At 39.3% G+C, this 16947-nt stretch overlaps 1 protein-coding gene across 2 annotated transcripts in view; it reads right to left on the bottom strand.

The window, feature by feature from the left end:
- The window catches only part of ralgapa2 (Ral GTPase activating protein catalytic subunit alpha 2), a 207635-nt gene that overhangs the window by 52303 nt on the left and 138385 nt on the right, over positions 1-16947 (bottom strand). For both annotated transcript variants that reach the window (XM_056255880.1, XM_056255879.1), the window contains 5 exons: positions 16702-16885; positions 13160-13958; positions 10603-10674; positions 4427-4550; positions 4183-4338 (listed from right to left, as the gene is read on the bottom strand). In XM_056255880.1, the coding sequence (XP_056111855.1) occupies positions 4183-4338; positions 4427-4550; positions 10603-10674; positions 13160-13958; positions 16702-16885 (1335 nt within the window). The remainder of the gene's footprint in view (positions 1-4182; positions 4339-4426; positions 4551-10602; positions 10675-13159; positions 13959-16701; positions 16886-16947) is intronic.

A 16947-nucleotide genomic window follows, 5' to 3' on the forward strand; every position in this document is an offset into this window, starting at 1 on the left:
ATGCCAGTTTTTCAATGTATAATGCAGGACTTTTTTGATCATTTTCATGACCTTAAAATTTGATCAAACTGAATGGGCTTAGATCTAATTGTTTAATGCCAAGGATTGTTCAAACTACAATACCTTAAATTTATTGAAAATCAAGCTTTTAATGTTGTTTATATCAGTCCCTCCAGGATTTCCCGATTTTTTTTATGTGATTTTTGCGATCAAAATGACTGATTTTGTGGTGGTAATTTCCAAAAATTTGTGAAAAATTTTGCGATTTTTATATTTTATAATTAGGACATCACATTTACCATAATAGTATTATGTCAGATGCACAATAGTCATACATGACACAAATCACAAACAAAATGCATAAAGCTTGTTTATTTTGTCTAATCAAATTATTTTTAAAAAATTGTGCTGTAGCCTATTGTTGTTGCTTGATTAACATTAACAACAGCAGGTAAATTAGGTTACTGTCACTTTAAGACCTACTACAGTAATGACAAACGTCCCAATCAGTTATTACTGACTGTTTTACGTAAATACTTGCCAAGATGATTATTTTGAAGTAATTGTAGCTATGTGTATTTGTTCAAGCGCTATAAAGAGAATTCAATATTCTAACTAGAACGACAGGCGGTGACACGCAGTCAGTCAGTCAGTCAGTCAGTCACACACACACACACACACACACACACACACACACACACACACACACACACACACACACACACACACACACACACACACACACACACACACACACACACACACACACACACACACACACACACACACACACACACACACACACACACACACACACACACACACACTTGCAGTCAGAGACAGACTGTCACTCGACTGGCTGAAATTAGTTCTCTTTCACGGTATACTGCGCTTTTAATAATTCTTTTTAGTACCATCGAGCATATAATACTTTTTGTTATGTCATTCAATCATGTTAAACGCGTTAATAAGTTTGCCGTACTGCCCAATGAAAACCTGGGCGCTGAGAGGGCAGGAGAGACGCTTTTTCTTTCGCCATGTTTCTGACAGACCGCTCACAGACATCACGCGTGCGCAACATCTATTCTGTAATCTGTACCCACGTAAAAATGCATTGAAACTTTAATTAACTAGAGATATTTCAATTGGGTGATTATAATTTAATGTTTTGAGAGGACTTTTTTGATTTTTGTGATTATTTTGCGGTTAAATTTGGAATTATGCAGGATCGCAAAAAAATGCGACATTTTGTTGATTTTGCGTTGTATTCAGCGATCGCAGAATCGCGAAAAACTGGAGGGACTGTTATATGTGTATTTGGTGTTTTTAATATGCTCTAAGACAAACCATGTGTAAATTCATAAGTCGACAGCATTGCTGAGTATTTTCTGCTTAAACTGCAGTGAACCAAAGACAGTCTCAAAAACACGGTTTGAAATCGCTGGTGTTTCTGACGTCACAAACGACCTTGTAACCAATCAGATCAACGTGTGATCGTCAACCAGTGGACCTCTGAGCTGTGTGAGTGAGTGGAGGCGGGGCTCATTTACATATTCATAAACCCACGTATACTAAATGAGGCAAGGGTGTCGAGTTACATTCAAGCTATTTAAAGGCAAGAAGATTTTTTTTTAAGGAAAAAACATTTAAATTTGTAATTTTGGTGATCAGATTAGTTTTAAGGGATAAATGATTGACTACAGGGGGACTTTAAGTAAGAGCAATAGTAATAGTGGCATTTGCATTCGCAAACATGAAAATATGAGGATATTAACAGCCATATGTTGCATAGAGTATAACATTCACACTGAAAACAATTCACTCAGAAATTGCTAGTAAGTCTCAAAAATGTACGAAGAAACACATTGAATTAAAGTGAAATTTTGAAGTAGAAAGACTGAAATAGTATTTTCTTGTAAAACGTTCTCCAATAATCTTTATTTATAGCCTTAAAAAGTGTACATGCAGATTGTAAACACACAGACGCTGAGCAGAGCAAGAGATGCCCTGAAGCTTAAACGCTGCCTTGCAAAGAAGCAGCGTCTCTCCCTCTGAAACAAAGAAGTGTGTGTGTGTGTGTGAGGTGCCTCCTGACACCGGGCCTCGCATGGAAACACCCTCCCAGTAACTGCATTACTAGCCTGGCCAGCTGCTCTGCTCGATCTGCCCCCAGCACTCAATTTGATTCAGGAATTCTTCTCTTTTCCCCTCTCTGTTTTCCTCGCTGTCGTCTTTTCACCCCTCCTTTCTCTCACTACCTCTGAAAGTTGGATTTGCAAATTAGAGGAGTTACTTCCTGTCTGCCTGTGGCTGATAAAACAGCCCTTTCACCCCTCCTCACACACGTGCCAGAGCGGGAGCGCGGCAATTACGGGGCCTGGTGTCCAAAATGAATCGAGCATGGCTCGCGGCACACACACTCCCTCCCACTGGCTAACAGAGGAACGGAGTGTGGCTGAGATGGGCTAATATGAGCTCTGACGGTGTGAGGCTTCGATGTCCGGGAGCCTGATGAATTTTTCTCTCTGCAGGCCTGCGCATGATCGGATCGAGCGCTCAGAACTAAGCAGGATCCCACCGGCTCATTTTGCCAGAGTTAACCTGCTAACGCATGTCGATCGCCGTCCCGCAGACACAGGGGGAATTCGATAGCAGGGCCCTGCTGGTATCCGGCAGGCCTTTGGCCCTTGCGGCGTGAGTTAATGTGCTGATCGGGGCCCCGGTCACAGCGCGCACAGGAGTCCAGGGTTACTAAACCTGCACATGCTCGGCTCCCTCGCTCACGACAGGCTCTCGCAGCTCGCAGAGGTCTGACAGAGACCAGCGATCAGCAGCACGCTCCAGAAGCCACGCTTTACACGCATGTCACCCGCATTTAAATCAACATTTTAAACAGAATGAAATGGCATTACGTGTTTTTTAGGGGTAAGACAGCAGTGAGATATCACATGGAAATGAAGAGAAATAGGGAAAAAGGGTGAAAACACTAAAGACTAAAAGTGACTAACCAATCACTCTACGTGTCAGAGGTTATCGGCCCTGACCGACACACTTACAATAATAAATACATATATATATATATATATATATATATATTTTTTTACTTTACAAATGTGTGTTTTAGTGAGTGGGCATATTCCATCTTTGTTTTGTGTTGCTTTTAATTTAAAAGCACATACACACACATACATAAGGTGCGTTCCATTCGACCGTAAGTGGACTGCGAAGTGGACTTCACAGGGTGTTTCGCCATCTTAAGTGAGATTCCAATCCGAAGGGAACGAACATGTTCAGTTCGAAGGGCACTGCAAATGGTGTAGGGAATAAGGGAACATCGATACATCACTTCACAGGAAGTGGAGAGTGAAAATCAACCAACTGTCATTGTGCACCGCGTCACCAGTCGGAACTAACCATAGAGCAGAGCCGTTGGAAGGCTCTGAGTTTACGTATGCATTGAGTATTCATAAATATTGTTATTATTATACAAACTAGAGTATTTATGAACGGTTGGGGTGATGAATGTATCTATAGGCCTATTATATGATTTTAAATTAGAAAGAAAAGTAAATAAAAAGTTATATCATAATCTGCGCGACCCTGTTGTTGCCTTTCTTTGATGACGTTGCAGGGCTTTCCAAATGAGTGATTATTGTCAGCGAAGTCCACTTCAACTGATGTGCCGTGTTCAGGGAGTAGGGAGCAGTGAACACTGCGTAGGGACCCTGTCGAAATGGAACGCACCTATTGATATTTGACCTGTCATGCATTTTCAATTGACTACGACGGATATAGTACATTTCTTTGTCCAGTTTGTAGACTTCCATGGCTTACTTGAGACTATTTTGGTGACTAGATATGATTACTAGATTACAAATGCACTCAGTTTTGCACTCGATTTGATTGCTTCTCTCTCACTGCTTGACAGTGGTAGAACAAACGGCAATAGAAAAGCTTGATAGTGATAGCAACAGTAACTAAGGGGGCGCAGTTTAACGGCAGGTCGTTTCAAAACCAATTGAAAACCAATGAATGTGACTGGAATGCCTGCACTCCTGACCAAGCAGTGATGCAATTTATGATACTGATAAATGACACTTTTCTACCAGTTTATTGTGTAAATCACATCTATATCTATTTTAAAAGTGTATGGGTCTTGTCAAGCAGGAAATGAGGAACTACCTTTTTGGTGATGGAGTCATCTGAGTCAGAAGGCATGCGAGTCGACACGTGGAAGATGACCTCCACGTTGGAGGTAGCGTAGTATGGCGCTGTGTTTCCGGTGCTGCCATTCCTCTGCAAACCCCCCATAAACCCACAGTGAGAGGCCAGATTCACCTGAAAGAGAGAGAAGCTGTCTGATGTAGTCACAGGACATGATCCCTGCTCACTACAGACGCACTAAGTGGATTTTATGTTATTTCACCTCCCATCCCAGCCCAGAGACGAAGTCCTCATACGCCTGACTGCCCTCTGTGTTGGACAGAATCGAGCATTTGTCCTCTTGGCCTTCTCCAATGTAGAACACAGCAATCTTGTGTGTCTCTCGACTGGAAACAGAAAAACACAAGACGAACAGACATCATGCAAAAAGTTGTAACATCATGACAGTTGAGGTGTCACCATATTTAAAGTGTTCAGTGTATTTAATCAAAGGCGATCCAGAGAAATGGGATGCACATGAGAAACATTTCAAGTGTTGTAGCAAAGGGTCTGAATACTTACGCAATGATAATCAAAGTTATCAAAAATCTGGTTGTCATTATGGGGCATGAAGTTTAGATTAGTGTTATTTAGCATTTGAATATCTTAAAGCAACATATTTTCTTTGAATAAGGTTGCAACATAACATTTTAAATGTATTTATAAATAATATATCTTTTGGTTCCATTTTTTTTCTTAAAATAACAAGTTAACATTGTCGAATGGTAGAGCTTGATGAATATAAGTCAACTCTAAAAAGTGTTAAAAATAGAATGAGAAATAAAAGGAGAATGTATTTGTCTTCCCGGCACGCAGTAAAAAGGGATAGTTCACCAAAAAAATGAAAAATCTATCATTTACTCGCCCTCGTGTCGTTCCAAACCCGTAAGACTTTCACTCATCTTCAGAACACAAATGAAGATCTTTTTAATGAAATCTGAGAGCTTTCTGTCTCTCCATTGACAGCTACACAACTGACACTTTGACCCTAAAAAGTTCATAAAGAGATCCTAAAACTACTAAAACCCTTTAGTTCATCATATAAAGCGATCGATTCTGTTCAGAAAATGTGGACTAAACCGCTCAATTCAAATGAATTAGTTTTATGATCTCTTTATGAACTTTTTGAAGCGTCACAGTGGTAGTTGCGTAGCTGTCAATGGAGGGACATAAAGCTCTCAGATTTCATTAAAAAGATCTTCATTTGTGTTCTGAAGATGAACGAAAGTCTTACGGGTTTGGAACGACATGAGGGTGAGTGATTAATGACAGATTTTTCATTTCTGGGTGAAATATGTCTTTATGTCCTGGGCAGGGCCGTAGCTAGAGGATTCGGGGCCCCCTGAAAAAATATTGATGTGGGCCCCCACCCTCCACCAATATCATATACTGTACAATAGATGAACATGGAGGCCCACATAACAGAAGATGGTGATGTTGCTGTAAAACCTTTATTTTAAAAGTTAAATGTTTATTTAAAAATTACAACTAATAAAAACTAACAAAAAGCAAGAAATTGTTAAATAATAATAAAACCAATTTTTAAAAAGTAATACATTTTTTCCCAATCAGTCTGTTATAATTCATAAATCAAAAAGTAAACATTTAGAAATTGACAAGAATGCAGTCTAATTAAAAAAATAAAACCATTCATTGTCTTATTATTAAATAAAGCGAATACATTCATTCATCCAAGTGCAGTGTGTTGTATTCGTGTTTTCTCGATGTTTTAAATATCATCAGCCGGCAGGTCAGATGCATAATGCAATCCGTCGTGACTCGTGTAATTTTTTTTAAAACTCTATTTACAATAGTGTAAAAAAGACAGGAATTTAGACCACGTAATCATTCGGTCGATTGTGGCGCGCACCGATAATAAAAAATGACTGTACACGGCAGACTGTAGACGGAAGTTTTCTAATTCCCAGCGAAATAACAATATATAACCGGTCTTTAAGAACGTCTTGATCGACTGGGATACAACCACTCTCCTTGCCTCCCTCTCCGTCTTTTCCTGGCATTTCTGGTTCCCTGATTTATGTTTTCTTTTCCCCGACATTTTTCAGTCAGTTAGTCTCCTGCTCTTCCACCAAGTTCATCGTTAACTTCAGGCTGCCGCCTCAACTCTGATTGGTTCTGTTCACGAGCTGGGGCGGGACTTACAATTTTATTGGGTCCATCTGATGTTTGTCACTGACTCTGACTGAATAATTAATAAATACTTTAGGTCGGACTAAACCATTTTTATGGAGGTAAGAGAAGCAGATATTTGGAAAAATATTTACCCAAATTGCACGTTTTTGTGGTTTTCATTTAAATCTCAGGCATACAACTAATATAAATATTAGAATTATTCATACTACAGGGGCCTAAATAGTATAACTGCTGGATTTTGTGGGGCCCCCTGGGGAGCGGGGGCCCCATAATTGTCACCACCTTTCACCCCACTAGCGACGGCCCTGGTCCTGGGTGTCACAATTTTATCAAATGTTCCCTTTTTGGTTAAAGGGTAGACGTTGTGTGGTATGAAGACCACACATATGAAAATAAGATGCTTTTGGCAAGTTAATATTTCATTATTGTTAATTTTAATAATGCTCTCCCTAAAGAACAGTTGTGGCTTAGTTTCTATAAACAAATTTAGTGAAGTAATAGGATATTCGGTAACCTATACATGAAACAACCTTTGATATGCTCATTAAATTCATACTATTTTTTTTTATTATTATCAAAACAAAAACCATTTGTAAAAAAAAAAAATGGTATATTGTAACTTTACAGCTATTGGCTAATAAATACAATACTGGTATGTGCTGTGTATGTGTGAGCAGTGTGTGTCTCTTTGAGCAGTGTTGCTAATGAAGCCTCATGCCCTTGCAGTGTGATGTTTGGCACGCTCAGTCAGCGGTTGCCATGAGCGGGCCGGCTATGCCTGCAGAGGGGAACGCTGGCCCGATCCTGGGGGTATTCTTTAATAAGCCTCTGTAATTAGCCACTCTGAGTGCCTATTGATCGCTGTTGGCTGAGAAGTGTGGATCTGTGATCAGCCAGACGTGGGCAGGATTAGGCTGTGAGGAGCGGAGTATCTGAGAGTGTTCTTAAGACATGTCTCCTTAATAGTGCTTTTAAAGGATTTAGCCACTCTCTGTAGACTGGCATTAGGCTGCATGATAGAGCTCTCCAAATGCATGCTGTTGTTTGCTGCTGATTTTTAGCCTTAAGTGCAGATGAGTCAGAAAGAAGATATAATTCAGTTTTCATATCACTAATTTACTAGGTGTGTAATTATGTATGAAACTTGAACTCTTTCCCCACCATTGACTGAATTTTCCTGCTTTCTGTGTTTTCACTGTTATACGGTAGGGGGCGCTATCACGCATCTTCAGAAAGAGTACTGAATCTACTGATCAAAACACAGGAGAAGAAGAAGTAGAAACTAGCGATAGCATATGTAAGCAGACGCACATGTAAAATAACGCGATCATCAACATATAAATCAAAACCGCCTAATATTACCAAATGAAATGTCAATCCAGGACGAGACCGCAGTAGGACTGTGAAGCTTTGGGGGAGTTGATGGACTCGATCTACTCCATTTATGTTTTGATCATCGTTCTGAATCCAATATGGATGTAATCTTTAAAATGTAACCTAAAAATGCTGTTTTTATTATTAAACTTACTTACCCCTATTCAATTGTTGATAAAAAAGAATATATTAAAGGGTTAGTTCATCCAAAAATGAAAATTCTGTCAGTAATTACTCATACCTCATGTTGTTCCAACCCCGTAAGACGTTCGTTCATCTTCGGAACACAAATTAAGATATTTTTGATTAAATCTGAGAGCTGGATCACTCCTCCATAGGCTTCTTAAAGGGGTCATATAATGGCACATGCACTTTTTTAAGTTGATTGTACTGAAATGTGTGTTGGCAGTGCCTGTACACAACCATCATATAATGATAAAAATCCATCCAGTGGTTTTGTTTTAATCTCCTTATATGTTTTCCCCTGCCTCAAATCGAGCCGTTCGACCGTGTGACGTCACACGGTCGGACGCCCCTCCCGCGATTGTTGATTGATAGGCGCGTTTCAACACAGACCCGCCCTCGCTCGTGAGAGCTGTCAATCATAGTCTGCGCGGACCGGCGCGGTCATTGTTGATATGCTGGAGCACTGTCTATGAGCAGAATGGCGTCTAAGCGATTGTGGTGTTCTGTTTTTGGGTCTAATAACGAACACAGCAGTCATTTTAATGTTCCTAAATCCGAACCGCTGAAGACGCAGTGGCTGAGTTTGTTTTCGAAGGGAATATTCCCCACGACCAACGTCAATGCTCTCATGTTTGCGCGAATAATTTCTCAGCAGACTGCTTTATAAACGAGGATCAGTATAAAGCTGGTTTTGCTAATAAGCTGCTCATGAATAAAGAATCGGTACCAGATATTCGTGTTCCTGCTGAACCTCTAGAACAACTGAAGTGAGTGTAACGTTTTATTAAACTTTATGTTAATATTTATATCTTTGCAAATCGCTTCACGATGAATGAGTCTAAGGTTTACACTCAGGGTACATTACTGCATGTTTTCTATGTACGACGTTCTCCATATAATTCATAATCCCACGTTTATAATGAACAACACGTTATGGTATTGTGTTACAAACGTGTACGCACAGAACAGAGAGGCGGAGTCAGCAAAGCTCATGATGAGTGTTTTCTTACAATACTAATGAGAATTTTTAATTAAAGTATATTACAAACTTTTAATTTAGACCCTAAAGAATCATATTAGCTTGTACAAAAATGGCATTATATGACCCCTTTAAGGGATCGAAACTGGCCGGCCCAAAAGTTATGAAAGACATCGTTAAAATAGTCCGAGTGACTACAGTGGCTCAACCTTAAGTTTATCAAGCGACGAGAATACTTTTCGAACAAAAATAACGACTTTATTCAACTATTAATTTCCTTCTCTGTGGCAATCCCACTACGTGAAATCTCACGGCCCACAGAGAAGGAAATGAATAGTGGAATAAAGTCGTATTTTTGTTCGTTTTTTTGCGCACAAAAAGTATTCTCGTCGCTTGATAAACTTAAGGTTGAGCCACTGTAGTCACTCGGACTATTTTAACGATGTCTTTCATAACTTTTGGGCCGGCCAGTTTCGATCCCTTAAGAAGCCTATGGAGGAGTGATCCAGCTCTCAGATTTAATCACAAATATCTTAATTTGTGTGCCGAAGATGAACGAAAGTCTTACAGGGTTGGAACAGCATGGGGGTGAGTAATTAATTACTTAATTTTCATTTTTGGGTGAACTATCCCTTTAAGCTAGAATAAAGTTTTTTTTGTTGTCGTTTAAAAGCAGAAGTTCTGTTCTTTCTTTAGATATATTCATACCTGTCAACATTTGGTTTTCAAGATTTGTCCGAGGGGGGGGGGGTTGGGGTTTGGGGTAAATGTACAACTTGTAACGACTGGAAATAAGGTGTGGCCCCTTTAAGAGCTGTGCGCTCCCCATACTCTCTATGTGCGCTCCCTGTTGAACTGTCCGCAGTATTGTATTGTATGTGCCTTGGGCCTCGAACACCTTTACTGCATATGCGAACACCCCATGTATGAGGGTAATTTCTGTTTGATGCTAATTTTTATCTTATTTTGTTTATTAAGTAACGATGTGGACGGTAGAACGTGTGACAGACAGTTAGGCTACACGAGTTCGATTTGGGAATAAAGTGCGAGTTGTGAGATGCCAATCGCCTCCGTGTGTCTGTCTGGCCTCTGCATGCAATAACTTCAGTTGTGAGCTATCCCTAATCTTCCTGAAGCAACGCATTACAAACTGTACTTCAGTTTCATTGCGGGGACACCACCTTCACCTGCCATCATGTCTATCGGCTCGCTTTCGGGTTAAACTTTCCGCGACTGCGCAACTGGGTTATAGGTTGCCAGGTTGAGGTGACAAACGGGTTGAAATTGTAAATGGTCTGTGGATTGTGTGAATATAATGCATTTAATACAATCTGGCAACTGGTCAACATTAGACAAACATATTGGTCCGATTATTCATAAAGGAGTTTGGGCCATGCAATTTACGGGAGTTTCCCGGGAGAAATAACAAACCGGGAGGGGTCCGGGAGATAGGGCTAAAAAAAGGGAGAAACCCGGGAAAACGGGAGTATTGACAGGTTTGGATATATTGCATGTTTCTGATATTCAAACAACAAAATATTCTGGGGGCCATGAACATTTTGTGAAAATTTTCAAAATTCTGGCAGTGGCTGGCTTTACTTTTTCCTTTTCTTTTTTAAACGCTGTCAGGGAAAGAGTTAAGGCATGAACGTCAGATGTTGTCGTCCTGTTTCCAGACATTCTGAAGCAGAAGAAGGAACCCTTACCACTGCCTGGAGTCCAAATTCTTCAGCTCTCTCAAGAGCTTCGAGTTCTTCTTTAGAAGATGAAAGCTCTTTCTATAACGAGAAAATAAAATGGAACATCATAAAACTTCTCAAAAGATAAATGGTGAGACAAAAGCTAATCAAATTATTATTTTAAATGTTATTAAAATGTTTCCTCCTATCCCACTGCAACCAATGCGCAGGCCAACTAGAAGTACTGCATGCATTTAAAATATTTAGACGCCATGCAATCATATTCACACATTAGTTTGTGACATGCTCATATATTTTGAGATTCAAAAAAGATACTCAAAAATTAAAATTCTTTAGTCATTTACTCACACTCATAATTTCACATCCATATAAAGAAGTATAGAAGAATTTCTAAGCAGCTCTTTTACATTCAAAAAGAACAAAATGTCACCATAAAAGTTAAATTTTAACCATTGTTCGAAAAGTATATTAAGTATATGATCAATCAAAGGAAAGATAGACCATAGTGTTGCAATTGTATGACTGGTGTCTGTGTTTCTGTTGCTTAAATACACTACTGTTAAAATGTTTTGGGTCAGTAAGATCTTTTTAAATGCAAATTAGATTCTGGTCGATCCACCGATTAATATTTACAACACTGTGTATGCTGCGTTAAAAATAGGTCCGTTTTTTTGCATTGGTCTAAACCAAAAAAAAGCAGGCTGATTGAAAATGTAAATTTATTCTCTGCCAGTAGGTAGTGCTTATGGAATGGCAGAAATAAAGCGATAGCCTGGATCCTCTGTATAGAAATCGGCACTCATAAAGGCTACTTTAGGCATTATAAGGATGTACCAGAAAAAAGTGAAGGAAACGATTCTAACGGCAGTCAGTTTCAATGTCAGAATTGTGAAAGACAACAAGTTTGCAAGTATGAATAAACACCAATTGTGCCGCACAAGTCCTGAAAAGTGAAGCCAAAGCACTTCGATCGCCCCCCGGTGGCTGGCTGCAGTATACGCTGATTTCACGCAGCCGCCATTTTGAAATCGAAAGCGAGGCTCCGGTGGGAAGAACCCCGGAAGTACAGATAGACAACAATGCCTTGGACTACCAACCTGAAGCTCCTGCCGCGATTTACACTATTGGATGGTAATATCCAATATAGGGTATGTATATAGTTCGTTCCTGCTTCTTTTTTTACATTCTTAATTATATATAAAAAATAATTTTATTTATAAATGAATTTCACTGTTTATAGTCTAAAGTATGAAAGAAATGTATGTACATTTTTAGAATAACTAATTTCTACATTAAACACAACAATACGCCATCGCATTCGCGACTCTCCTTTGATTAAAGGCGACACTTCCGGTTTTCTTCCCACCGGAGCCATTTCAAAATGGCGGCTGCGTGAAATCAGCGTATAGGTCATAAACCCCGCCCTCTCCATGTAATGGAATGGGACGCAAGCCAAACTACAAAAATCCAATCATACTTCAAATAACTTTTTTCCAAAGATGGATTTCTGTCATTTTAGGTAGTTCTTATGTTTAAGTGTTTTTTCATTTTTCCAATAAGTTTGGGTTTAGTTAGTTATTTGATGCTATAAAAATGGGGTGTAACGTTATGATTGACAGTTGTGCTTGCGATTGTGGGCGGGAATTTGATCCCAGGGCTCCACCTCAGGATCACTACATCATCGACTCGGGCTCTGAATGACGTAATCGGCAACTACCGTTTCTGGGTTATTTAGGTGGAAGGAAATGGAGACGCGGCCTCGATCTTTTTTTAACAGTCTATGATAAACACCATAAAATAAACATTTTCATAATTAATTAACAATAGATCATAAGCAATCATTTGGCATAAATGTGCGGAGTTCAATTATTGTGAACTACTCTGAAACCGCGAACCTGTAGAACGTGCACCAGCGCCCCATTTTTACTTTGAAACGTCCAGCTCTCACATTTATTTCATTAAATCATCGTCTTTCAAGGTTTAAATCAACACATTAAGGCCTGGTTTCACAGACAGGGCTTAGAATAAGGCAGCTTTTATAAATGTGCCTTAGAAAAAAAAACATTACGTGTGTGCAACTTGAGACAAAAAAATGGCACTGACATATTTAAAGACATATTTACTGACACATACTAAAAAAATATGCCAGTGCAAAGTTGCGTTCAAGGTAGTCAAGGTCTGGGCTTAAGCCTTGTCTGTGAAACCAGGGGTAAATCACACACTAAATCCTGTTTTTCTGTCTCCAAATTTAAGAGCTCTTGAAATTTAAATTAAGAAAATTCTTATATGTAAGACTTTTTATGGCCTTGAATTTGATAAAAGTAAATGTAAGTTTTTAGCGACAAATGGGAACCCTGTCTGACCCCTAAGCGAAGAACGAAAAATAACTTCACTTGAGTATATTAGGCCTTAAGAATCAATGTCCTATCAACCAATCAATGTCAATCAATGTGGGAAAGAGCAGCTTTACAAGTGGGTGAATAAATGACTGAATTTATCTCGAGATGTACGATTTATTTAAATTCTTTCATTGTTTTCCAGCAACTTCTATGAAATGTTGTACCTGCGATCCCATGAGTTCATGCCGAGGTCGTTGAGGAGAAGTCTGCAGAGGTAAAAGGGGGATTTGGGCTCCTGGTGTGTGGGCTCTCTCTGTGTCTCTGCTCTGATGCTGGGGTCTTCACTCTGTCTCCACATCAGCTCCTCATCCTCTTGCTTCGCCTGTCTGTGGATGGCATCCATGATGAGGCCTTCCATCTCAGGGGTCATGCCCATGGGTGGAGCCGGTGGCTGTGTGAGCCTCAGCTGGGGCTGCGGGAGGCACTCGGGGCTGCTGTGGCCGAGATCTTCCAGTAGCTGGTCCAACACATCCACGCCATCCTCCATCTCCGACTCAGAGGAGCATTTACTGGAGCGGACGGAGCTCTGCTTTTCAGAGAGGCCGGTGTCATGAGACAACTGATCTCTACTGCCACTGGAGCTCAGGCCAGATCCGTCCAAAGTGCAGAAGAGAACGCCGCCGTCCCACGAGTACTTTCCCGAGATGTCCCTGACAATGACGCGGACCTCAGAGGAATGATCCCTTGGGTTGGCACTTACAGTGCTGGAATTATCAGAGGGGATCTGAAGGTACGAGACTAGTGTGCTGTCGTTGAAGACGAAGAGCTGTAGATTGGGGCTTTTGAAGACTTCAGAGGAGAGTTCGGAAGACTCTATGTAGGGGTTGTCGTGGTTCTCACTGACCAGGCTGTTTAAAAGAGCAGGGCCGCCGCTGAGAGGATGGTGTCCCAAATGATTGACCAGGTGTGACATTACCATCCGAGCAGTCAGAGGAATCAGCTCCATGCTTCTCCTTTTCTTTTCTGGGATGTCAAACAACTTTAGTTTAGTAAATATGAAATGGAAAATAGAAAAATTAATAGCAAAAATACTCTAAGGGTTAGTTCACCCAAATTTTTTTATTGTGTCATCAATTTATTTTATTTATTTAAAAAGGGACACTGAACATGAACAAATATTCAAATAAATGTTTATTTACCCGAGTTAGTCAAAAGGCTAATTCTCATCAGCACCCATTTTTGCCAGAAAAGAAAAAAGTTGCCACATTTAATACACTAAGATAATAAAGTATAATATAAATATAGTCTGTTTATGGATGTAAAAAAAAACCCATCAGTGTTGGCATTGTTGATCATCAAAAAGCCAATCCCTAAATCCCTATATTTAAATGAATAATAGGATGTATATGTGTATAATTACCCTCATGTCATTACAAATACATCAGACTTTTGATCCTCTTCGAAACCTCAATGAAGATGATTTCATGAAAACTGAGAGATATATGTCTTTTGATTAAAGGCATGTAACAAAAACTTTGATGCATCAAAAAGTCCATAAAGGTTTCGTAAACATAACAACATTCAGGTAAAAATTCAAGTCTTCTGAAGAGACTCGACCGCTTTATATAAAGAACAGATTTAATTTAATCTTTTATTCACATTTAAACATTGATCAACGCACATACATATAAAGCACATCGAATTTGCTATAAAATGAAGCTCAACCCTAATTGCTTGATATTCGAGACCAAACTTCATTGGTTCTTGTGCTTCTGTTGATCATATTTGATGCATCCGTATGATCTATATATGTGTTCATCATATAAAGACTTGGATTAAACGGCTTGATTTATATAGATTACTTTCATGATGTCTTTTGGAAAAGTCAACGTGTTTGGTGGACTTTAAATGGAGGGACAGAAATCTCTCAGGTCTCATTAAAAGTATCTTCATTTGAGTTTCCAAGGAAAACAAAAGTGTTATTATTTCATTTTTTGGGTGAACTAACCCTTAGAATGAAAAAAAGGTAATCCCCGTCACTGTTATTTAGAAATCTGCCCATCACCCTCTTATATTACATGGCTCTCTGGGATATGTGATTCTGATAGGTCAGTTGCGGTATTCTGTTGGTAAACTGACCATCCAGGCCAACTAGGTGGCCATTATTTGGCCATTTTGAGGTTTGCTGTAATTTGGCCATTTTAACCATTTTTTTATTTATTCATCGCACAGACTTTTTTGTAGCACAGCCCTGATAATGTACAGTAGTCATCACCACAAATGATCACAAACCTCTTTGTAATACCTGATTCTGATTTGATGCATTGACTGTATGACTAACTTTTTTAGGGTCCTGATCACCCCGTCAGAATTTATTTTGCAATAATGATTGGCTGACTGTTTTTTCCCTTACTTATCTTTCTCAAAAGCTAGCTGGTATACTGGCTTTTAGCTGTCATGACCAATGGAGGCAGTTTTCCCACGTTTGCACCATCTATACGGGTGTCCACATAGACACCTTTAAAATATCTATTCAGTCTCCTAAAACAGACTCAAAGAGCTTCACTAATGAGCATCACACCTTTCGTGATGAGTGAATAGGGCTCTGCAAGCACTATGAATTAAAGTCCTCTGAATGCTGAACACCTCTCAAAGTGAGAAATCTAGTGTTGTCATTAGTGGATATTAAGATTAGGATGAGAGAGAGAGGAGGGGGAAAAAACGAAGTGCTCACATTGTGACAGTGCTATCAATACCATCATCCCCATCAAAGTGGAAAAAGCTCTTTGCAAAGACGAGCAAGTTGCATTAGGGATGCACAGAGCTTTGAAGTGAACTAATCAATATGAGCTAGGTACTGGGATATTGCTTATGAGTTGCTCTTTGGCTGAGGTTGTTTGTTTTTTCGTACGCAGAGATATAAAAGGCATGTCAATGGATGGAGATGTTAGTGTTGCAAAAGCCAGCAGTCTTTTTCTTCCTCTACTCTGTTGATATAAATGTACTGTCATAAAAGGCATCCCTGTTGGAAGAGGAAAGATCCCCCCCCCCCACCCCACCCCAACAGCCCAACCAAAAACAGATGACATTTGATGACATGCCAAGGTAGAGAACACACAAGAAATATTGCCTAATGGATAAAGCAAGGTCGGAGGAGGGAAAAAAAATGATTTCTTTAATAATTGGCATAAATGGGCTTGCTTTGAGTGGATGAGGGAACTAATGCATACCTCTTTAAAATTCTATTTCATTTCACATTGTGCTACATTTGCTCTAATATGATTCACGAGAGCTCAGTATAAACTCAAAGGACAAATTAAAAAACATCCCTTTTTGTACTTTCTTTGCTTTTTTAAGGGAGATGCAGCGGTTTCACAATTTATGCTGGAAAAGTTGACATCATAAATTTTGTAAATTTGTCTTTACAATACAGACATTAAAAATTAATTTGTGTTGATATGTAGCAAAAATTGTTAAATATGATGTAACAAATAATAAAATAAATAAATATGGTTAAATCTCACAAAAAATTTTTTTTGCCGTACCATTAGTAATAAATTAAGTATAATAAATACTACTATGGTGTATAGATAACTAATATTTGACAAATGCACTTAATTAGGAAAAGGCAAAACAAATACTGATTTATTTTTCTTTTGATTTTTGGGTGAGCAATGACCCAGCAGAGTTTTCATGGGATTTCCCTAAGCACGTTGTCGATAACAAAACACAATAGCAATAAGATTAATTGGAAGGAAATCCTTACCTTCAGCCACAGTGAGGAGATTTCCAAAGTCTCCCATGACATTGTGTATGGGGGGTGGTTCAAAGCTCTTGACATTGCCTAGAGTAAGGAAGGGTTCGTAGTCTGTCGACAGATCAGCAAGGCTGAGGAGGTAGTGACTTTGTTGAGTGTGTAGGTTAGACCCTGATACACAAGTGTGCAGCACCTAAGACAGCAGAACAGTGAATTAAGTATACCAGTGATACGCTACAAAAAGAATGACAAAAC

Source organism: Rhinichthys klamathensis, unplaced genomic scaffold (genome assembly GCF_029890125.1).
Source record: "Rhinichthys klamathensis goyatoka isolate OS25496 unplaced genomic scaffold, OSU_Roscu_1.1 h1tg000123l_1, whole genome shotgun sequence".
Taxonomy (NCBI): Eukaryota; Metazoa; Chordata; class Actinopteri; order Cypriniformes; family Leuciscidae; genus Rhinichthys; species Rhinichthys klamathensis.